This window comes from Gorilla gorilla, chromosome 6 (assembly GCF_029281585.2).
Source record: "Gorilla gorilla gorilla isolate KB3781 chromosome 6, NHGRI_mGorGor1-v2.1_pri, whole genome shotgun sequence".
NCBI classification, from domain to species: Eukaryota; Metazoa; Chordata; class Mammalia; order Primates; family Hominidae; genus Gorilla; species Gorilla gorilla.
Genome location: NC_073230.2, coordinates 33617754 through 33642125, shown reverse-complemented (window position 1 = coordinate 33642125; position 24372 = coordinate 33617754). Strand labels below are relative to the sequence as shown.

General features: G+C 40.3%; 2 protein-coding genes across 22 annotated transcripts; one reads left to right on the top strand and one right to left on the bottom strand.

Annotated features, from left to right (window-relative positions):
- Positions 1–598: 598 nt before the first annotated feature.
- CBX3 (chromobox 3) lies at positions 599–12375 on the bottom strand. 4 transcript variants are annotated; one of them, XM_031013165.3, is made up of 6 exons: positions 12237–12375; positions 10778–10829; positions 7398–7540; positions 5361–5523; positions 2185–2279; positions 599–1858 (listed from the first exon to the last, which is right to left on the bottom strand). In XM_031013165.3, the coding sequence occupies exons 2-6, from the start codon at positions 10799–10801 to the stop codon at positions 1732–1734; spliced, it is 552 nt and encodes a 183-aa protein (XP_030869025.1). In that variant the 5' UTR covers positions 10802–10829; positions 12237–12375; the 3' UTR covers positions 599–1731. The 4 variants fall into 4 exon arrangements, with proteins under 4 accessions (XP_030869025.1, XP_030869024.1, XP_018886391.1 ...); XM_031013164.3 differs by lacking the exon at positions 12237–12375 and adding an exon at positions 11972–12101; XM_019030846.4 differs by lacking the exon at positions 12237–12375 and adding an exon at positions 11342–11467.
- A 498-nt stretch (positions 12376–12873) lies between these two features.
- HNRNPA2B1 (heterogeneous nuclear ribonucleoprotein A2/B1) lies at positions 12874–23695 on the top strand. Of its 18 annotated transcripts, none has more exons than XR_008667179.2 (14): positions 12874–13226; positions 15945–15980; positions 16079–16189; positions 16350–16496; positions 16794–17004; positions 17154–17255; positions 17331–17411; positions 17905–17967; positions 20126–20245; positions 20447–20569; positions 21239–21321; positions 22166–22394; positions 22688–22760; positions 23359–23695. XR_008667179.2 is itself a non-coding variant. In XM_055346891.2 (12 exons), the coding sequence occupies exons 1-11, from the start codon at positions 13221–13223 to the stop codon at positions 21298–21300; spliced, it is 1062 nt and encodes a 353-aa protein (XP_055202866.1). In that variant the 5' UTR covers positions 12874–13220; the 3' UTR covers positions 21301–21321; positions 22688–23695. The 18 variants fall into 18 exon arrangements, 7 of the variants coding, with proteins under 7 accessions (XP_055202866.1, XP_055202868.1, XP_004045247.1 ...); XR_008667177.2 differs by having other exon boundaries at positions 22688–22823; XR_008667178.2 differs by having other exon boundaries at positions 22166–22823.
- The last annotated feature ends 677 nt before the right edge of the window (positions 23696–24372 follow it).

Below are 24372 nucleotides of genomic sequence, written 5' to 3'. Positions count from 1 at the left end.
GGGATTCAAGTAATCTTCCTGCGTTGGCCTCCCCAAATTTTGGGATTACAGGTGTGTGCCACCATGCATGGCCAAAGGACAATATATTGTTTTCAGATATGCCCTTAGTAAAATTGAATGTAGGGCCACCAACTACTAATATGAATAGAAAGTTCTCTATCATCTGTGAACCCACCGCTGAGAGCAGTGGTAGGTATATATATATATATATATAAGGAGGTACTTAATAAACATCAGTTATTCCCCTTTTTCTGTATGGATTTTGGAAATCAATTAAAATGTGTCTTATCATCACACTGAGCCCTATCAGAATACTTTACGTTCTTTCGAAGACAGTTACAACAAACCAGATTTTAAAACCTCATTTTAATGAGACAATTGACCCTAGGGATCACATGAAACTTTTATTTCCCAACTGTGGAAACATTCCTGTGGAAATACATATTCAAGTTTAAAACTCATAAGCTCAAAAGATCTAGGATATGTACTGTAATGCCTTACTGGTATCGTCTAACTTATAAACAAAGATAATCCAATGAGTGTGGGCATTTCTATTTCTACTGTAAAGGCATATCAAATAAAGAAAAAAGTCTAATAATTGCATAAAGGAATATAAAACTATTTATTAACCACTGTTCACCAGTATTTACAATAAAGTAAACAATATACAGTTGGATAACATTTTGATTACTACAAAGTTGTTCTTCCTGGCTTTTGCTGAACCAGTAAGCAAACTCAAGATTGAGCCTCCATGTAATGAATTGGGGTAAAGAAAAAACATGCAGGTCAATAGGTTAGGTTACAAAAGGTTGTTCACACATTTATGACAGCAGGTCCTAAACTGCCAACACCTCTAACCATCTGATTAGGTTTCTATGAGCCAAGTCTTACATATTCCATTCATCATGACCTTTTAGTCAACGTAGCAACAGGGATTCCAACATTTTGCTAAGGAATGGCCCGCTAGGGAAATTTTTAAATGTTCATTTAACTTAGTTTTGTTTAGCTAGTTAAAACACACTAGCATTTGTCTAGTTTCCTCATCTGGATGAGGACACCTGCTGTGATGGCAGTGATAAAATTTTTCCTTTTAGGAATTTTGCAAATAAACCACTGCAATTATAGACACTTTAAAATTATCCAATTTAAATTGTCCTATTTAGAATTACTTATTTCACTTGAAATGTATGGCTTCAGGAAAATTTTCAATTTAACTTGAAGGGATTATCTCTTATTTTGCTCGGAATAATGGCATCTCAGAAACATGGGTTTACCTGTGATTTTTTTGTTTGGGTGAATGCTTAAAAAAAAAAAAAATTTACATATGCATTTTATGGATATACACACACACACAAAAAAAAACACGTAATAAATCTAGAATGGTCCTTAGGCTTATGAGAACACAACTTTTGACTGAGTAATGACTATGGGCATTTCCCCCAACATTTAGAAAAGCTGTTCTTTAATGAAGAGGAAAGGATATACCATGGTATCAAATGTTCTTTTCTGATAAAGGAAGCAACTACAGAAAGCTTTTATTTATTTGTTCAAAGTAACCAGTGCTATGGATGCAAAAAACCCCCAACAACTCTTCCAACGCTACTTTCAAAACAAACATATCAAACTTGATTTTCATTAGGATGTAGTTATTTTGTCACACTAGTAAATCAAAATCTAAGACCCAAATTTTATATATATATATAAATATATATAAAAAAACAATGTGAACAATTATTGAGCTTCATCTTCTGGACAAGAATGCCAAGTTAGTCTCTCTTCATAAAAAGCAATTACAATTTGAGGACACTTCATATTTGCCTCTTTCGCCAGCACCAAGTCTGCCTCATCTGAATCTTTCCTGTTTTAAGAAGAAGAAAAATTCAGTTACAAGTCTAAGTTGTTCATGTCAACTGACAGCCATTCATTTAAGAAATAATAGTCCAAACAAAAGGTATTGAAGTGCTCCAGGAGAGTTATGTTACTTGCTGCTATGTTCTAATAAACTTCATTTTCAAAACAGGCCACAGTTTGCTGACCCTTGCTTTAAAACACTACTAGTAAAAGTAACCAGAATCATCCTCTCAGCAGATAGTTTTTCCGTACCTAATGATGAAAACCCATTTCACAAATTAAAAAAAAAAAAGCTACTCTTACTTTCAAATGTAACAATCTCTGCATACTCACCATTTCATGAGAAACATCAATTCTCCACTGCTGTCTGTGGCACCAATTATTCTTTCAGGATCAAGACCTCTGGCAAATCCTCTTGGTTTGTCAGCCTGTTTAGAAGACATTTTTTCATACAGCAAACTCAGAGTATTAAATTGTTTTCATGGCATATTTTAAATAAAAACATTCCAATAGTGAGATGGAAATGACTAGAGCAAGAACCCATATTTGGTAATTAAAAACATCTGATTTCCATTAACTTTACAAGCAGAAAAACCTGAGTTTGATGCTCAACGTAGAATACTTAAAATTTCTGAAAACATTCATTCAGGATAAAAAGTCAAGAAAATTACTGCGTTCAATGACACCAAAGTCAGAGTTGTGTGGGCATACAGAAAAACTAACCTCTTTATTTCTGGTAATAATAAAGTCTTGAAAGTTAATATATTTCAAATTACTTCCAGGAATTAGTTGAATTACTGACACATTTTAAAAGCATAAACAAATCACAAACAGTAAGAAATATTAAAAATGTTCAAACTCATACCAACTATCTGTAATCATTCTAAATGATAGGAAATGTTAGAACAAACTTGTCTAACCTGTGGCCCAGGATGGCTTTGAAGGAGGCCCAACACAAATTTGTAAACTTTCTTAAAACATTGAAACTTTCTTGCGATTCTTTTTTTTTTTTTTTAGCTCATCAGCTATGGTTGGTGTTAAGTCTATTTTATGTGTAGCCCTCGACAATTCTCCTAATGTGGCCCAGGGCTGCCAAAAGATTGGACCCCCTGCACTAGAAAGTACTTAATATAAACCAGTGGCTCTCAAAATGTGGCCTACGGATTCACTGGGGATTCCAGAGTCCTTTTTGGGAGGGGATTGTGTAAGGCCCCCTTTTTTCATCTATTTGTGACTTTGGATTGTCTTCATATACCTCCACCAAAATGATATGCCACAGCAATCAAATGTGTTTAAGTAAAATTGCCTTAAGACACATGTTGAATATCTGTAAAAATGTAAAATGCTACTCTTCTCAGCTTTTTTAGAAAAGTCTTTTAGAAATTTGTTTTAATTTCTACTGTTAGTACTGATAGTTATAACCCATATAAACAAAAGCTCTCTGGGGATCCTCAGTAATTTTTTTAGAGTATAAAGAGGCCTTGAGACCAAAAAAAGTTTGAGAACCAATGATATCAATAAATCCTTTATTCCTGTCATCAATGTCACAAGCTCTGGAGTCACACTGCCTGGGTGAGAATGATGGACCTACCCCACTTACGAGCTGTGTGGCTTTGGGCAAGTTAATCAACCTCTTTGTGCTTTAGGTTAATAAAACAGAATTTTAGTATCTACTGCACAGATATTTCACAGCACATTAAAAGCAAATAATTTGGCACACAGTATAGCACATGCTAAGGGCTCAATAAGTGTTGTTAAAGTTGTGCCTGATTTATTATTTAATAATTTTTTAAGACAAGGTCTTGCTCCGTTGCCTAGGCCAAAGTGCACTGGCGTGATCACAGCTCACTGCACCTTGAACTCCCAAGCTCAAGCAATCCTTCTGCCTCAGCCTCCCAAGTAGCTGAGACTACAGGAGGTGTCCACCACGTCTTGCTGATTCTTTTTTTTTTCTTTGTAGAGATGGGGGTCTCACTATGTTGCCCAAACTGGCCTCCAACTCCTGGGCTCAAGCGATGTTCCTGCTTTGGTTTCCCAAGGTGCTGGGATTATAGGCGCGAGCCACCGTGCCTGGCCAAAACTGCTTCTGTTGAGCATGTGATTTATTTTCAAAACCAAATTTGCAGTCAATCTCGTTTCCTCATCTGTAAAATAGTGATTATACCTATGACCTTATACAGAGTTGTCTTGAACGTTGTACTTCTTGGCTTCTAGTTCAAATGATCAAGTTTTAAATCATGTTTAGTGCCTGAGCCTAGAACCTAATTCAGCACCAAGATGTTTCCCCAAATTGCCACACTAGGTCAGTAGGCAAGACAAGTATAACCTGTTTTACAATCAAGGGTGTAAGTAAGAAGTTACCTGATTTGCCTGACGCCACAGAGACATAAGTAAAGCAAATACTGGACCAAAACACATGCATAGTGAATGAACTGAATGTCTCAATTCATGCCAAGAAAAGTGTTTAACTATTATCAAAGATTACAGACTTCAAAATCAAGGTATTGTTTGGCAATACAAAGACATGCAAGTACTTTCTGGTGGTCAATGCCATTGATGGACTATAATCAGAAAGTTCTATGTGCGTTGTTCTTACTGTAGTGCAAAGGCTTTCGATAATCCAATCTTAGTATTGTTTGTACTTAAGATTGCTAGCCTTGGATCACAGGTAATTGGTCTGATCAGGGATCAAATCCATGAAACTAAGAAAAATCGCACTAGTGCAACCTAAGTGGCATAAGCACTTACTGCACATTTACACAAAGTAGGCTAAACCACGCCCATCCTTATTGTCCTAAGTATTAAAATATTTAAAATACGATTAAGAGGCCTTTTATAAAAGTATCTGAATTTTAAAAAAGCAAGTCGTCAACAAAGCTGGGCTTGGTGTGGTCGCTCACGCCTGTAATCCCAGCACTCTGGGAGGCCGAGGCGGGTGGATCACCTGATGTCAGGAGTTTGAGATCAGTCTGGCCAACATGGTGAAACCCCGTCTCTACTAAATATACAAAAACCAGCTGGGTGTGGTGGTACACGCTTGTAATCCTAGCTACTCTGGAGGGGGAGGTTGCAGTGAGCCGAGACTGCACCACTACACTCCAGCCTGGGCGACAGAGGGAGACTCTGTCTCCCAGGGAAAAAAAAAAAAAAAGGCCGGGCGTGGTGGCTCATGCCTACAATCCCAACACTTTGGGAGGCCGAGGCAGGAGGATCATGAGGTCAGGAGTTCAAGACCAGCCTGGCCAACATGGCAAAACCCCATCTCTACTAAAAGTACCAAAATTAGCTGGGCGTGGTGGTGGGCACCTATAATCCCAGCTACTTGGGAGGCTCAGGCAGGAGAATCGCTTGAACCCAGGAGGCGGCAGTTGCAGTGACCAAGATCATGCCATTGCACTCTAGCCTGGGCGACAAGAGCAAGACTCCATCTCAAAAAAACAAACAAAAAAGAAATCAAGCCATCAACCTTTTACAAAAGGACAAGCTGGTGGGCAATATTTTATACTTACAGCATCTCTTTTCTTCTTTGATTTGCTGTCATCAGATTCACTGTCAGATAAAGATTTTCTTTTTGTACCATCTTTTTCTTTGCCAGCTTTCTGAGAGTTAAGAAACGCTTCAATCAATTCTGGACAATCTAAATTTTCTTCAGGTTCCCAAGTATTGTCAGCACTGTGTTTAGTTTATTAAAAAAAAAAAAGTGATTGAATTAAATATGATTCATCACCATTATCCAGATCTATTTTAATAGACACCTGGGGGAACAAAAAGTCCTCTGTACTGCAGATACTAATCATTTCCTCCTTCCCTACATTACCCCACCCCCCAGCCTGCCTCCGCCAGAGACAGGGTCTTGCTTTGTTGCCCAGATGAGAGTGCAGTAGTGGAATCATAGCTCACTGAAGATTCCAACTCCCGACTCAAGCGATCCTCCACCTCAGCCCAAGTAGCTGGGACTACAGGTATGCACCACCATGCCCAGCTAACTTAAAACATACACACTTTTTTTTTTTTAATAGAGAAGGGGTCTCATTTTGTTGGCCAGGCTGGTCTTGAATTCCTGGTGTCAAGTGATCCTCCAGCCTTGGACCCCCAAAGTGCTGGAATTACAGGTGTGAGCCACTGCACCCAGGCCCTACACTCTAATTTGCTACCCTGAAACTCCAAATTAGTAAACCCAAATTACTGGGTAGAGGACAATAAAAGAGTCTCTGCTCTGTAGTATTATTTTCATTAAAGTCTTCTTTGGCCTGGCACAGTGGCTCACACCTGTAATCCCAGCACTTTGGGAGGCCAAGGCAGGTGGATCACTTGAGGTCAGGAGTTTGGGATCAGCCTGACCAACATGGTGAAACCCGGTCTCTGCTAAAATACAAAAATTAGCCGGGCATAGTGGCAGGTGCCTGTAGTCCCAGCTACTCGGGAGGCTGAGGCAGGAAAATCGCCTGAACTCGGAAGGCAGAGGTTGCAGTGAGCTGAGATCATGCCACTGCACTCCAGCCTGGGCAACAGGGCGAGACTCCATCTCAAAACAAAAAAAAAAATTTTTTACATTACCTATTACATTGCACATGACAAGTACGCTATAATCATGCTAGTGGCCTTAAGTTTTGGGAGAAGAGGGAGGAGCCCATTCATTTCCTAATGTTTTGATGGGTAAAAATAATTTCTCATGTTTCATGGGCTTAATAAAGAAGCAACTTACGACACACACTTAATTTAAACTAAGAATACTGAAGGATAAAACAGGCAAACGTAAATCTCCCATTCAATTCATAATTCCCAAACTGCTATGAATTAAATGTGAAGAGCAGGGGAAGTAGGAGATAACAGATAGGTGAAACCCAATCATTCGACTATCATATGCTCCATCTACAGCGTGCTCAGGAAATTGATCTCCACCTATCCATTTTTAATTGTCACTGCCTATGGAGCTTTGTGGTGTAAGGGGGAAGAATCAAAGCAGATAAGCACAACAAACCCCAAGCGTTAAAGTATGTAATTGTTGCATGTTCAAGTTATTCACATTTTGTGAATAACATTATCAAGAATAATGAGAGCAATCCATATCAAAGAACACAAGGAACCAGAGAGCTTAAAACATGCCCAGGCTCTACTTCTTAGGTATAAGGATATAATAAACCTAGTATAAAGCCTAGATTATATGTAATCCTGTATGAGACCCACTAGTCTATATTGTAAAGCTTCAATGTTTTTAGCACCCTCTGTGTGGAGGAAAATAATGCAGATTATTCTAATTAGTATAATATCTAACCACATTAAAATATATTACATAGTAAACTACACTCCATAATTTTATAAATTTGACTCCCCAGGGTAATAAACTAGTCTCTAGTCTGCTGAGCTTCAACTGTACAATAAAGTCTTGGTTCTTTTGAAATAGACCTCAAATGAGACACCTAAAATTCAAGGTGTCTTCACATTTAAAGACACCTATAGGAAAGCAGGTAAAAGAGCCAGGTTAAAAACAAATTCTAAAACCACTTAGCTGCAGTTAAACATAAAGATGCACTAAAGTTTCTTACTCTGTAAATCCCTTCCACTTCAGGAAATATTCCACTTTCCCATTCACTACACGTCGATCTAGTACTTTTTCCACCACAAATTCTTCAGGCTCTGCCTCTTCAACTTTTTTACTCTTTCCATTCTGTTTTTTTCCCATTTTTTGCTAAAATAAAACAAAAGAGAAATTAAGCAATATTCCTCTTGAATTTTGAGCACATTTTCAAGGCTCAATTGCTTATATTATTATCACATTCGACATAAATTTTTACTTCTATATCCCAGGGCAGACACCTTCTGGAAAGATTAAAAGTCAACAGACAATAAAATAAAAGAATGCTTTATCTTGTTGATTTAGTTCAAACTTACGACCCACCACCAAAACAATACAATAAAAAAACACTATCTGGAAACAGTTATTTTTTTCCAGTCTTTTTTTTTTGAGACAGGGTCTCACACTCTTGTCGCCCAGGCTGGAGTGCAGTGGCGCGATCTCAGCTCACTGCAACCTCCACCTCCCCAGGTTCAAGCAGTTCTCATGCCTCAGCCTCCAGAGTAGCTGGGATTATAGGCGGATGCCACCATGCCGGGCTAATTCTTTTTGTATTTTTATTAGAAACAGGGTTTCACCATGTTGACCAGGCTGGTCTCAAACTCCTGACCTCAAGTGATTCACCAGCCTGGGCCTCCCAAAGTGCTGGCATTACAGGCGTGAGCCACTGCGCCCGGCCCTGTAGTCTTGAAGTACTTAAAGGGTGATACAGAGAAGCAAGTAGTAGTGACAGGTCTTAGGTGAACCTATGACAGACCTTGTATCCACCCCCAGATGGTAAAAGCCCCAGCCCCCTTCTCAATTCAAATATTAATGTCAAAAGCATCAATGATACAGAGAAAAGATAAATGCAGAATGAAAACATGGTTCAAAATCCTGATACCAACTGCAGGGTCAACTATAGAGACCACTAGGAGGTTCAATTAAAGGACAAGATTATTTTTCCATAATCTGTGTAGATAATATTTCCTACCACTTAGAACAAAACTATAAAGCTATCACTTCAAGAGGCCAAAATGGCAAATTTATTTTAATTCCCTAAGGTGAAAAAAATCCTTCCTTCCTGGTTTCTCAAGAGAAAGTCTATACTGGTAACCAAACTCACTTTAAACAGGCATTTTTTTTGGTATGACACTATTTAAGAGAAGCAGGAAACCAACCTGAACCAGCTCTTTCCAATGGCTCAAGATCTGCTATGAGAGGACTAAAAATGGGGGGAAAAAAACCCTGAAATGGTTAATCGGAAGATCCTATGGGCTGAGAAGGAATCCATCTTAACATTTCATCTTAAAGCAAATGCTATTGCCGGGCGCGGTGGCTCATGCCTGTAATCCCAGCACTTTGGGAGGCCGAGGTGGGCAGATCACCTGAGGTCGGGAGTTTGAGACCAGCCTGACCAACATGGAGAAACCCCGTTTCTACTAAAAATACAAACTTAGCCAGGCATAGTGGTGCATGCCTGTAATCCCAGCTACTTGGGAGGCTGAGGCAGGAGAATTGCCTGAACCCAGGAGGCTGAAGTTGCGGTGAGCCAAGATCACGCCATTGCACTCTAGCCTGGACAACAAGAGAAAACCTCTCTCAAAAAAACACAAAAACAAAAAACCCAAATACTATTTTAAAAAGATAAACCTTAATTGCCCAGTCATTAAAGCCATCCCACAAGTAAAGCAGCAAGCAGAAAAAAGTTAACACCTCAAGGCTACAGAAGGACATTTCAAGCTATGCAGGCATATGAAGTGTGCAGACAGATATGTAAGAAAGGCCTCAAGACTGCAAAAGGACATTTCAAGCTATGCAAGCGTATAGGTAACACACACACACACACAAAATAAAAATCCCCTGAAATACAAAAACATGCAGCAAACACCTGTCGTTTTTGGATACCATTTCTAAGTCAGGTATTATGATTCTCATTAGTCAAGACACTTGAGTACTGGGCCCAAATAGCTTTCTGCCACTGTACAGTACAAGAAGGTAGGAATAACGGTGGGAGGAGCAAAGACAAACTGTAATAGACAGAAGTGTATCAGATACCTATACTACATTAAAAACAAAACAGCTACTGCCACAAAGGGAGAAGGCTAACAAAATAAAGTCAACAATAAATACAGAAAATGAAAAGGATACACACTAAGGTTTACAAAAAAAAAAAAAGGGCAGACAAAATGCCATACAGTATTCATTCACTACTATGGCATTCATAAGCTAGTTTCAAATGCTCACTATTTTCTTTTATAGTATATATTTGCCTTAACCCAGCACTTTTTTCCAAAAGTGGATGAGTCAAAATAAATTTCCCATTATTTAAGTGAAATTAACAGCACACATATCTCACAACACTAATGAATTTTTAAAATGGAAAGTTAAAAACTTTTAAAGTGGCCAACCTGTGATCCTTCACAAAATAAAACTAAATACAATAACAGACCCCAAAGACTATCAATTGCGTGCAAAAACTTCTGTTTTCCAGGGTAAACAGAATCTAATGCAGGGTAAACAGACTTAATGCAGAATCTAATGATGGCACAAATTAAAAATCACCAACGTGCCCTTTTTAGTGTGAAACCCAGAGAGAGGACATACAAGCCAAAAACAAATGCTTTATTTTACCTAGGAGACATTAACATTCACCTTTACATGCTTAAGATTAATGCAATGTTAAATATTGTGAAAACTGTAACTTTGAATTTCATGATTTTTATGTGAACATTCCAGAGTTTAAAAAAACTTGTAACATGACATGGCTGAATAAGATACAAAAAATCTAGCCTTTTCTCCCTTCTGGCTCATATTTGCGATTTCGATCATTTTGTTTAAAAAACAAAACACTGCAATGAATTAAACTTAATATTCTTCTATGTTTTAGAGTAAGTTAAAACAAGATACAGTGACCAAAGTAATTTGAAAGATTCAATGACTTTTGCTCCAACCTAGGTGCACAAGGTACCTTGTTCTTTAAATTGGGCTTTAATGAAAATACTTCTCCAGAATTCTGGGGATTTAAGAAAAATTATGCTAACCAACAAGGGCTTTACCATTTTATGTAACATTTTTCAACGCTGCAAAAATGTGTGTATTTCTATTTGAAGATAAAAATCCTCAGCAAAATCCACATTGCACTGTCCTTCAAAGATTAGCCTTCTTTGAACTAGTTAAGACACTATTAAGCCAAGTCAGTATCTCCCTGTAATGAATTCGTTTTGCTCTTAATTTTCCCCTGTAATTTACACTGGGAGAGCTGGGAAATACGTGGATGTAAATTTCTCAGCCACAGAGATGCAAAGTTATTCTGTGGGGAAAAAAAACTTTAGTTAAATCCTTACATATTTTAGGTTTTCATTAACTTACCAATGTAGTTTTATTGGAGGCCATTTTTTATTGCAGACTTGAAGAGCTATTACTAGAAAAATGTATGACACAGTTAAGTTTGCATGACACAAAAAAGGTAACTAAATACAAATTCTGTTTGGATTCCAACCCCTAAGTAGGGAGCGCACATTTCAAACGTGAATACAAATCCAGAGTAGATCTGCGCTCCTACCTACATTGCTTACGATGCACATTAAGAACGTGTCCTAACCATGTGAGTCTAGAAAGACTTTACTGGGGATCCTGGTACCTAAAACAGCTTCACATGGTTTAAAATAGGGGACCAATGTCTTTTCCAATCTAAGTCCCATTTATAATAAAGTCCATGTTCCATTTTTAAAGGACAATCCTTTCGGTTTAAAACCAGGCACGATTACCCAAACAACTCACAACGGTAAACCACTGTGAATCTTCTCTGTTCTGCAATCCCAACTTGGTTTCTGCTCAGAAACCCTCCCTCTTTCCAATCGGTAATTAAATAACAAAACGAAAAAACTTAAGATGCTTCAACCCCGTTTCGTGACACTTTGAAAAAAGAATCACCTCTTGCAAACACCCGCTCCCGACCCCCGCCGCTGAAGCCCGGCGTCCAGAGGCCTAAGCGCGGGTGCCCGCCCCCACCCGGGAGCGCGGGCCTCGTGGTCAGCGCATCCGCGGGGAGAAACAAAGGCCGCGGCACGGGGGCTCAAGGGCACTGCGCCACACCGCACGCGCCTACACCCGCTGCGGCCACGTTAACTGGGCGGCCGCCGCAGCCTCGGGACAGCGGGCCGCGCGCCGCCAGGCCTCGCGGACGCGGGACCACGCGCCGCCCTCCGGGAGGCCCAAGTCTCGACCCAGCCCCGCGTGGCGGCTGGGGGAGGGGGCGCCTCCGCCGGAACGCGGGTGGGGGAGGGGAGGGGAAAATGCGCTTTGTCTCGAAATCGGGCAACCGTCGCCACAGCTCCCTACCCCCTCGAGGGCAGAGCAGTCCCCCCACTAACTACCGGCGCTGGCCCCGCGCCAGGCCAGCCGCGAGGCCACCGCCCGACCCTCCACTCCTTCCCGCAGCTCCCGGCGCGGGGTCCGGCGAGGAAGGGAGGGGAGGGGAGCGGAGAACCGGGCCCCCGGGACGCGTGTGGCATCTGAAGCACCACCAGCGAGCGAGAGCTAGAGAGAAGGAAAGCCACCGACTTCACCGCCTCCGAGCTGCTCCGGGTCGCGGGTCTGCACCGTCTCCGGCCCTGCGCGCCTACAGCTCGAGCCACATCCGAAGGGGGAGGGAGCCGGGAGCTGCGCGCGGGGCCGCCGGGGGGAGGGGTGGCACCGCCCACGCCGGGCGGCCACGAAGGGCGGGGCAGCGGGCGCGCGCCCGGCGGGGGGAGGGGCCGTGCGCCGCGCCCGCTGGGAATTGGGGCCCTAGGGGGAGGGCGGAGGCGACGACGACCGCGGCACTTACCGTTCGCGGCGTGGCGCCCGGTGGTCCCCAAGGGGAGGGAAGGGGGAGGCGGGGCGAGGACAGTGACCGGAGTCTCTTCAGCGGTGGCTTTTCTGCTCGGCAGCCTCAGCGGCTGGCGCCAAAACCGGACTCCGCCCACTTCCTCGCCCCTGCGGTGCGAGGGTGTGGAATCCTCCAGACGCTGGGGGAGGGGGAGTTGGGAGCTTAAAAACTAGTACCCCTTTGGGATCACTTTCAGCAGAGAACTCTCCTGTACACCAGGGGTCAGTTCCACAGACGCGGGCCAGGGTTGGGTCATTGCAGCGTGAACAATAATTTGACTAGAAGTTGATTCGGGTGTTTCCGGAAGGGGCCGAGTCAATCCGCCGAGTTGGGGCACGGAAAACGAAAAGGGAAGGCTACTAAGATTTTTCTGGCGGGGGTTATCATTGGCGTAAATGCAAGGACCACCTCCCGGGTTGAGGGGGCTGGATCTCCGGGCTGCGGATTAAGCTCCTCCCGTCGGCGTTAATTTCAAACTGCGCGACCGTTTCTCACCTGCCTTGCGCCAAGGCGGGGGGCGGGACCCTATTCCGAGAGGTAGTAACTAGCAGGACTCGAGCCTTCCGCAATTCATTGAGCGCATTTACGGAAGTAACGTCGGGTACTGTCTCTGGCCGCAAGGGTGGGAGGAGTACGCATTTGGCGTAAGGTGGGGCGTAGAGCCTTCCCGCTATTGGCGGCGGATAGGGCGTTTACGCGACGGCCTGACGTAGAGGAAGACGCTTTAGTGGGGGGGAAGGTTCTAGAAAAGCGGCGGCAGCGGCTCTAGCGGCAGTAGCAGCAGCGCCGGGTCCCGTGCGGAGGTGCTCCTCGTAGAGTTGTTTCTCGAGCAGCGGCAGTTCTCACTACAGCGCCAGGACGAGTCCGGTTCGTGTTCGTCCGCGGAGATCTCTCTCATCTCGCTCGGCTGCGGGAAATCGGGCTGAAGCGACTGAGTCCGCGATGGAGGTAACGGGTTTGAAATCAATGAGTTATTGAAAAGGGCATGGCGAGGCCGTTGGCGTCTCAGTGGAAGTCGGCCAGCCGCCTCCGTGGGAGAGAGGCAGGAAGTCGGACTGCTTCAGTAGCAGTGGGGCTTAAGATTTAGGAACGGGGTCTTGAGCGGAGGCCTGAGCGTACAAACAGCTTCCCCACCCTCAACCTCCCGGCGCCATTTCCCTTCACTGGGGGTGGGGGATGGGGAGCTTTCACATGGCGGACGCTGCCCCGTTGGAGTGAAAGTGGGGCGCGGAGGCGGGAATTCTTATTCCCTTTTTAAAGCACGCTGCTTTGGGGGCCACGGCGTCTCCTCGGCGAGCGTTTCGGCGGGCAGCGGGTCCTCGTGAGCGAGGCTGCGGAGCTTCCCCTCCCCCTCTCTCCCGGGAACCGGATTTGGCGGCCGCCATTTTCATGGCTCGCCTTCCTCTCAGCGTTTTCCTTATAACTCTTTTATTTTCTTAGTGTGCTTTCTCTATCAAGAAATAGAAGTGGTTAACTATCTTTCTTTCTTCTCGGGCTGTTTTCATATCGTTTCGAGGTGGATTTGGAGTGTTTTGTGAGCTTGGATTTTTAGAGTCCTGCGCACCTCATTAAGGCGCTCAGCCTTCCCCTCGATGAAATGGCGCCATTGCGTTCGGAAGCCACACCGAAGAGCGGGGAGGGGGGGTGCTCCGGGTGAGCGGGCCCGGTTTCAGAGAAGATATCACCACCCAGGGCGTCGGGCCGGGTTCAATGCGAGCCATAGGACAAAGAAATCATTTTATGTTTTTCTTGTCTTTTTTTTTTCTTTGAGTAACGGTTTTATCTGGGTCTGCAGTCAGTAAAACGGCAGATGAACCGCAGCAAAATAAACATAAATTGGAAGCCATCGGCCACGAGGGGCGGGGACGAAGGTGGTTTTCTGGGCGGGGGAGGGATATTCGCGTCAGAATCCTTTACTGTTCTTAAGGATTCCGTTTAAGTTGTAGAGCTGACTCATTTTAAGTAATGTTGTTACTGAGAAGTTTAATCCTTACGGGACAGATCCATGGACCTTTATAGATGATTAGTTAGAAATTACGAGGAAAGTGAAATAACGATTTTGTCCTTAGTTATACTTCGATTAAAACATGGCTTCAGAGGCTCCTTCCTGTAATGCGTATGGATTGATGTGCAAAACTGTTTTGGGCCTGGGCCGCTCTGTATGTGAACTTTGTTACTTTTCTCATTTTGTTTGCAATCTTGGTTGAACATTACATTGATAAGCATAAGGTCTCAAGCGAAGGGGGTCTACCTGGTTATTTTCTTTGACCCTAAGCAAGTTTATAAAATAACATTGTTTAAAATCGATAGTGGACATCGGGTAAGTTTGGATAAATTGTGAGGTAAGTAATGAGTTTTTGCTTTTTGTTAGTGATTTGTAAGACTTGTTATAAATGTACATTATCCGTAATTTCAGTTTAGAGACACCTATGTGCTGACAACAATTAAGAATAAAAACTAGCTGAAAAAATGAAAATACCTATCTTGACAAGTAACCATTTCAAAAGACTGCTTTGTGTTTCATAGGAGCTAGTTTGATCATTTCAGTTAATTTTTTCTTTAATTTTTACGAGTCCTGAAAACTACAGGAAAAAAAATCTGAACTGGCTTTTACCATTATTTTTTAGGAGTTGGGAGCATGCGAATGGAGGGAGAGCTCCGTAGAACTGGGATGAGAGCAGCAATTAATGCTGCTTGCTAGGAACAAAAAATAATTGATTGAAAATTACGTGTGACTTTTTAGTTTGCATTATGCGTTTGTAGCAGTTGGTCCTGGATATCACTTCCTCTCGTTTGAGGTTTTTTAACCTAGTTAACTTTTAAGACAGGTTTACTTAACATTCTTAAGTGCCCAAAATACAGCTGTGTAGTACAGCATATAAAGATTTCAGCTGTGAGGTTTTTCCTATTGACTTAGAAAATTGTTTTGTGCCTGTCGCTTGCCACATGGCCAATCAAGTTAAGTAAGCTTCAGCTTTCAGTAATTGTTATCTTAGAGATTATGCCACGTGAATGTATTTTATTGTACATATGGTTAAGCTGAGTAATTCATGTTCTGTATTCTCATATATCAAATATAGACATGTCCACCAAAAATTAAACTTTTTAAGCTTCGAGTGCTGCTGGTCATAAAAATTAATTTGTCCTGGTTATAAGAGTAATTTTTAAGGTTATTTCTAATGCATATCTTTAAATATTTTCATAACTGAGAGTCACATGGAGAAACTTAGTGTTTGTTTTAAAAAGTTTTGTTTTTTTGGCTGAGATACTTAGAATCACCACCAGAGGGGGCAGTTAAGGGAAAATAAATGATACTTTTCAGATACTGAATCGTGAAATAAAAACTTTGGGTCATAAGTAACGAACCAAGAGTTATTTTCTGATGTTTAAAAATAGAAATCTGCGTTTTTAGGTTGTAGGGTTGAAATTTTTGGTAAAGATTCTTTAATAATCGTTTGATAACCACGGTCTACATTTGTTCATTTTTCCTTAGAAAGTTTTTTTTTAATTAAGTAATTTAAGATAATGTTGAGTAAATTTAGATCAAGCATTAATGACTTTGAAACTTGTGTATATCAGCTGAGGCAATTTTTTGGTGTAACACAACTAATATGCAGTTTAACATATGGTTTAAATTTGATGTAAGTTTTTTTTTTCCCCCCCCAGAAAACTTTAGAAACTGTTCCTTTGGAGAGGAAAAAGGTACTCTGCCAGCAGGTCACCTCATATTTAAGAATTTAATTTCCTGCATATAAAGAGGAAAATGTAAATAAAAATTGAAATGGTATTTTCCTTTGCAGAGAGAAAAGGAACAGTTCCGTAAGCTCTTTATTGGTGGCTTAAGCTTTGAAACCACAGAAGAAAGTTTGAGGAACTACTACGAACAATGGGGAAAGCTTACAGACTGTGTGGTACGTAAATTACTGAATTGTTACTGGATATTAGTCTTTTAGCTGTATGTTAAGTGAATCATGGAGGAAATAACTATCAGCATAGTAAAAAATTCTATTATGACTTCACTTACAAGCTATAATGAGATTAAATGCTAAAGTTTCCCCTTTGATTTGAAAGGTAATGAGGGATCCTGCAAGCAAAAGATCAAGAGGATTTGGTTTTGTAACTTTTTCATCCATGGCTGAGGTTGATGCTGCCATGGCTGCAAGACCTCATTCAATTGATGGGAGAGTTGTTGAGCCAAAACGTGCTGTAGCAAGAGAGGTAAGTAAACCATGACTGTCTTGTGCATTAACATGAAGAACGCTGCCCTGCTGAACATCAGAAAGTATTTCTGAATTTAGTTTTAACTCAAGATTTTTTTCCTTATTAAAGGTGTGTTGGGTTTCTGGACCATTTTCTTAAGCTAGCTTATTTTTCAAAAGCTAGGTCCCTAAAAGCTATTTTATGTCTGGTAGTTTTAAGGTGGATACAAGCGAAGTATGGTACTACGGTCGGGTGCTTTGAATCATGCTTGTGTTTTTTTCTGTTTGGATGACTTTTACCCCACCACTATTTTAGGAATCTGGAAAACCAGGGGCTCATGTAACTGTGAAGAAGCTGTTTGTTGGCGGAATTAAAGAAGATACTGAGGAACATCACCTTAGAGATTACTTTGAGGAATATGGAAAAATTGATACCATTGAGATAATTACTGATAGGCAGTCTGGAAAGAAAAGAGGCTTTGGCTTTGTTACTTTTGATGACCATGATCCTGTGGATAAAATCGTATGTAAGTGTCTAACCACAAATGTACTGTTTTTTTTACCATGTATTCAATTTTGTGTATGTTAACATCTGTAACTTTATTGAAAGGTAAACTTTTAAAGCTGCTTAATATTGTTGATTTAATTTAAAAGGAGTCTGAATTTTTCATTCCAGTGCAGAAATACCATACCATCAATGGTCATAATGCAGAAGTAAGAAAGGCTTTGTCTAGACAAGAAATGCAGGAAGTTCAGAGTTCTAGGAGTGGAAGAGGAGGTAATTTTAATTCTGTTTCTTCTTTATTTTTGTTCATATATAAGGGCTTGCTTCTAACTGGGGCATTTATTGTAGGCAACTTCGGCTTTGGGGATTCACGTGGTGGCGGTGGAAATTTTGGACCAGGACCAGGAAGTAACTTTAGAGGAGGATCTGGTGAGTTTCAAGTTATACGAGTTTAAAGGATGAGTGTGCTTTTATTTTAAATATGATTAGGTTTTCATTAGTAGAATCAAGAAATCCAACCTAAGTCAAATTTCCCTAAGACTTCAAATAGATTGTATCCTGGCAAGCTCTTGTGATTTGGCCAGACAAGAAGTTAATAGGGTTGTATTAATAACAGTTGTATTTATCTGGATTAATAATGTAACATGAAGTGTCATCAGAAAAGCTTTGACCCCATGAAGTGTCATTCTTACGTATAAATAGGATGGAATCTCTAAGATTGAGACTTGTTAAGAGTCCAAAATTTAGGCGGTAGATTTAATTATATGCTTTCATGTTTTGTGGGTAAACTGGTAGCACTGGTGTGTCCTTTTCTGAGGTTCTTAATTATTGTGCTGAGGTAGTAAGAGAACTGAAAAAATGAATATTAGCAATAATGCTGAACAGTTTATAGTAAACGTAATCTTCTTTTGGCCCCTAACAGATGGATATGGCAGTGGACGTGGATTTGGGGATGGCTATAATGGGTATGGAGGAGGACCTGGAGGTCAGTTTCCTCTACGTTTTGGTTTGTTACTAATACTTAACTATATCGTATATTTAGTTCATTTATATTTTGAGTTTTTAAACATTTTATATTAGTTTGTATAAATGGCTTGGGTGATAGTGGTCCAGTTATTTCTTTTATAAGTAGTTTGCCATCTTAGCTGTTATAGCCTAAGGAATAGAGTGCCATTTTAAATGAAAATGTATAGATAACCATCATAGTATCTCATCTTTTCTCAAGCAAAATGATTGGATCTAGATATATCTTTGTACTGTGCTTCTCTGGAAAAGTACAGAATACTGGATTTAACAGAGTAAAACCTAAGGGGGTGGTATATGTAGGAAAAAATGTGAAATATGTCTAAACCCATAACTAGATGGGAAGCATCCCAGGATAACTTTCAAAAAGCGTAACCTACGGAAATTTTCCAAAATGTTTAGTGGGCTCCTGGCTGCAGATAAGGTTGTGAACTACCATTAAACATGAAGTGTGATGTATTAAATATATCATTGGCGTACAGAAAAGGCTGATACACACTGGCAGATTTTGTAATAAGGGACATTTAAAACTGTGAGCTGGTAATAGACTTCATTTCTGGTGTTGCCACTCAATAGGCATGACTGAATAGTGTATCTCACTGTTCTACCTTTTATAATTAAAATTTTAGAGGAAGCTGAGTTCTTGTATTTAACTACAAGTTAATTTGAGACTCAGCGCACAAGCTTTTTTTTTTTTTTTTTGATGTGGTTGCTCTTTTTTTTTTTTTTTTTGAGATGGAGCCTCGCTCTGTCACCCAGGCTGGAGTGTAGTGGCGCGTCTCTGCTCACTGCAATCTCTGCCTTCCCGATCCAAGTGATTCTCCTGCCTCAGCCGCCTGAGTAGCTGGGATTACCGGCGTGCACCACCACGCCCAAGCTAATTTTTGTATTTTTAGTAGAGACGGGGTTTCCCCATGTTGGTCAGGCTGGTCTTGAACTCCTGACCTCGTGATCCGCCCACCTTGGCCTCCCAAAAACGCTAGGATTACAGGCGTGAGCAACCATGCCCATCCTATTTTTTTGTTTTTGTTTTGCAGTATGTGAAAGTGTAAATTTTTGTTTGTGTCCCCACTTCTGTTTACAGTAAAGAACATACTGTGTGGAGTGTTGGGTCTGTTTTTTTTCTTTGAGTTGGGGTCTGGCTTTGTTGCTCAGACTGGAGTGCAGTGGTGTGATCTTGGCTTATTGCAACCTTAGCCTCAAGCCATCCTCCCACCTCAGCCTCCTGGGTAGCTGGAACTACGGGGTGTGCCACCATGACCGGCTAATTTTGTGTTTTTTTTTGTAGAGGTGTGGGGGTTTTGCTGTGTTGCCCTGGCTGGTCTTGAATTCCTGGGCTCAAGCAATCCACCCGCCTCAACTTCCCGTATTGCTGGGATTACAGGTGTGAGCTGCTGCGCCCGGCCAAGAACATTGTTTTGTTTTTTCAGAGGGAGTCTCCCTCTGTCGCCCAGGCTGGAGTGCAGTGGTGTGATCTCAGCTCACTGCAACCTCTGCCTCCCGGGTTCACGCCATTCTCCTGCCTCAGCTTCCCGAGTAGTTAGGACTGCAGGTGCCTGCCACCATGCCCAGCTAATGTTTTGTATTTTTAGTAGAGATGGGGTTTCACTGTGTTAGCCAGGGTGGTCTCAATTTCTTGACCTCGTGATCCGCCCGCCTCGGCCTCCCAAAGTGCTGGGATTACAGGCATGAGCCACTGTGCAAAACCGAGAACATTGTTTTAAGATACGTAGAGAGACATAATAGAAACTTTATCTTTTGGGCCAGTAGGAGGAAGTGCCCTTTTACTTTCCCTCTAGTCCACACTACTAGTCTAGCCTCACAGTCCTTACCCACAATATACATGAAGTATTTCAAGATACTTAAGATTTTTAGTTTTGAGGGAAAGCTGTGGAATTACAGGTGTTTAACTGTGTGCACATGGTGTTATCCATTTGGCTGAGTAACCTCAGCCACCAAATGTTTACCAAGGATAGTTATTCAGTCCTTGAAGCTATTTTAGAGGAATTTCATTAAATATTTCACATGGAAACTTGGAAAGTTGGAAATGGATGTGAGGAGACAGTTCAAAATGGCATTGAAAATATTAAGTGATTACTTAAAGGCTTATTTTATAATAGGTGGCAATTTTGGAGGTAGCCCCGGTTATGGAGGAGGAAGAGGAGGATATGGTGGTGGAGGACCTGGATATGGCAACCAGGGTGGGGGCTACGGAGGTGGTTATGACAACTATGGAGGAGGTAATAAATTCACCTGCAACCTTTATGTGGGAATTTGGAATTAATGTCTTTGTAACACTTGATCTTTTGTTTCCATGTTTGTCACTACATGCCCTTAAAATTTGTGGATAAGTGTTTGCTTTTATTTGTTTTTATGGGAGCTTTGTCCTAAGTCCTTGGTTTAATGTTTGTATTGTTCTGAGTATTCCAATTTTTTAATAGGAAATTATGGAAGTGGAAATTACAATGATTTTGGAAATTATAACCAGCAACCTTCTAACTACGGTCCAATGAAGAGTGGAAACTTTGGTGGTAGCAGGAACATGGGGGGACCATATGGTGGAGGTAATTTATAAAAATTGAGGTTATTCAGATTTTTGTGATTAAAGGATTAACCTTTTGTGACTTAAAGGGAAGATAACATACTAAGTAGTTTGTACTGTGGGCAGTGCTCCATGTACGGTCTTAGTGAAAATAAAGAAATTTTGCATAAATCTCCACAGAAGTACTCAGCAAGCAGTTATGACATCAAATTGGGATTAGGGGTGTTGGAGGTGGGGATGTTCAGTAGTTTAATTTCTGGTGGGGACTCATAAACAGCTAAATACAGTTGCAACCCACGTTGCAAGTGGTATACGTTGGAATGAGGGTCTTTGAAGTTAAATCCTTAAACCATGATTCAAACCATTGCTTAGCTTATTTTTGAGGTTTTTAGCTAGGAGTAAACTAGCTTTGTCTTGGGCTTGATGTACTTTTAAAAAAATCCCTTACTCAGTCCAAATGAGGATGAGAGGGTGTAAGGACCCTTTATTTAAAAGAATAGGGTCAGCCACGAAATAAAAATGTCTGAACCCGAGTAATTTATCTCCCGAGTAATTCTGCTAACTGGCTGCAAAGGATTAGGATGGATCCTTAAAAGACTGGATGGATATAAAATAGAATCAACTGTAGTGTTAGGCTGATCATGGGAAATCAAAGTAAGTTTGTTTTCTCTTGCTGTTCCAACAATTATAGGAAACTATGGTCCAGGAGGCAGTGGAGGAAGTGGGGGTTATGGTGGGAGGAGCCGATACTGAGCTTCTTCCTATTTGCCATGGGTAAGTAGCTTTTGAGTTTTACAATTATTATTATCTTGGGAGACATAGCTGCAGGAGTAAAAGCTTTTTAGGATCATGTTATCTTTCCTTAAAATCTGGTTAGATGGATAATTTCATAACCTATTTTTTTTTTACTCTTTACTTCTGTTGAAACAGGCTTCACTGTATAAATAGGAGAGGATGAGAGCCCAGAGGTAACAGAACAGCTTCAGGTTATCGAAATAACAATGTTAAGGAAACTCTTATCTCAGTCATGCATAAATATGCAGTGATATGGCAGAAGACACCAGAGCAGATGCAGAGAGCCATTTTGTGAATGGATTGGATTATTTAATAACATTACCTTACTGTGGAGGAAGGATTGTAAAAAAAAAATGCCTTTGAGACAGTTTCTTAGCTTTTTAATTGTTGTTTCTTTCTAGTGGTCTTTGTAAGAGTGTAGAAGCATTCCTTCTTTGATAATGTTAAATTTGTAAGTTTCAGGTGACATGTGAAACCTTTTTTAAGATTTTTCTCAAAGTTTTGAAAAGCTATTAGCCAGGATCATGGTGTAATAAGACATAACGTTTTTCCTTTAAAAAATTTAAGTGCGTGTGTAGAGTTAAGAAGCTGTTGTACATTTATGATTTAATAAAATAATTCTAAAGGAAATTGTGTAATTATAGACTTTTTATTTTAAATAAGTTAAGGAGTGGGTAGTATAATTAAGGTCCGTTGCAAAGCTGTTGTTATATTTGTATAAGATAAATGCTGGTCAGATGTAAGTGTGTTGTCTGCAATTCATCAGGATTAAATTATGTAGATAACTTAAGGGATATCTCTGCAAGGAGAAACACCTTTTTAGATCTTTTAGATGCTGCTTCTTCAATGCAAGGAAAGGAAATAACCCCAGCGAGGTACTCTTCAGGGACACAGGTCTAGTACAAGAGAACTCTTGACGGCTACTAAGTTCAGCCAGTCTTAAAAAACTGTGCTGTTTCTACAAAACTTTAACTACAGTAGTTTATAAGGATGCCAACGAAAGCTGAGGGTGTAGAGCAAAATAGTTCTAAGCTTCAGTTAAACTTCTTTAGGTAAGATCTTATTTACTTTTCCTTTCTTAATTTTCCTCCCTAAAAGATAAACTAATACTCTTAAATGGTCTTTCAGTATAGTGGTTCTTACGTAGTTTAACATAGCTATAAATTGAGTTTAACAATTTATAAACTCAAGAGAATAATTTTTATAAACCCTGTTTTCCAATCTGTCATTTACTTAAATTATTTTGGTTGTGTTTCCCTTTTTTTCCTTCTTTTCCCACCCCCTCCCCCTCCATGTGAAGATTTGGGTGCTTAACATATCATTTTTTTCCCTGCCGGAATTTTAGCATTGATATGAACCATGGACAAGTATATTCTGCTGCCACAAAGACTGTAAAGTGCTTCATTTCAACAGCTGAGGCAAGCCAAGTGATCATTAATAAAGCTTTTCTTGGTTCCTTCAGTGGTGTTGGTAGTAAAATGGTAGGTAAAAGTTAGGCTGCAAGTTCAATAAATCATGAGATTTCCCATCGTTACACTACCCTTGTGTATTCACATTTCTTGGATCAAACATTTTGAGTGAACTAGGGGTTTTTATTAAAGACATTTGTTGTATTTATGGTTGTAACTGTACATGCTTATCAGGATGAGACTGAAAGAAGGTAGGGCAAAAATGGTTGAATCTATTTTCAGATAGTAGTTCATACTTGAGTGAAGTGTCTTGTCTACATTATGAAGCCTGGTATGTATCCAGTACTAAATAGGTGGGTTAAATGTGGTAATTCTAGTTCAGTGTCTTACCCTGAAGAGAAAGTTGTAGGTTGGCTGTTGAAATTCATTCCTTAGATATGATCAGTTTGATTGCCCGGCTTTATTGCCTTTACAGGAATGTGATACTCAGGGCTTACTCTATACACCAATGAGTCTTCTTTGATCCTAAGACCACCACTGAAGTTGTTTAGGTTCTTTTGGACAAACATGATAAACTTCTTCAGATACTTTTTTTTTCCTTTGGCAGGAAGGTGTCTTGCTGCAGGTAACTAATGAAGAAGTGGTCAACCACAGAGTCTTCAAGAAATAAGAAATTCTGTACCATCTGAAAGTAGTTCTTGTTGGTGCCTTCATTTAAAAAGCACTCCTTAAAATAAAAGGGAAATGTTTTCTGATAAAACAAACATTTAGTTGAGGTTCTTGATATAAAACAATTACAAAATGAGTGTTGTTTGTAAAACAGTAACATCAAATTGGCTTAGAGAGATAAATGTATCATGTTTTAAATTAGGTTTTGTGAGTAGACAGATTACAATTCTATTTTAAATATAAAGTTTATAAAATAAATACTTTTTGTATCCAAATACTTGGTGTAATGTTTACACATAAAATGTGTGAATCTTGTTCTATAAACATTTGGTTGTCTAAAAGATCACCATCCCCTAAATTTTTAAAAGCAGTTTCACAAAGCCATGCATATTTTAATATTAACAGATAAATGAGAAGAGCATTGTGGACATTATTGGCTGTCCCCAATAAAATGCTATTCATTATGCACTGTATATTCAGCGTTTGAGTACTCCTAAAGTTTCTGGCTTTACCTTTTATGTTTAGCAATACTGGTGGCATTTTGAAAATCATGGATTTTAAAGGTTAACTGGCTGGAGTGGTGCAGATTATAAGTGGCTTTGCAGAAGCACTGAGGTTTACAATATGTACTAGATTGTCAAATGTTAGTTTTATTGTGGTTTACACTGAGTAAATGAATATCAGTGTTGTTTTTTAAATGTGTATTTGGACATTTATCTGAATTAAGAAAACCAAAAAAAAAGGACCAGGTTAATTTGTTTCTGTGATAATTTGTTTTGGTTTTGATAATGTGAGGTATCTAACAGGTAAGTCAAATTTAACAGCAGGTAACACATAGAAAGCAGCTTTCTGTTTGAAATAGCTGAGTTCGTCAATTATAGACGTACAAATATCCCAACTTTAAGAAAATTTTGAAAGTTTAAAAATGTGTGGATGTACAAAGATGTTGAAC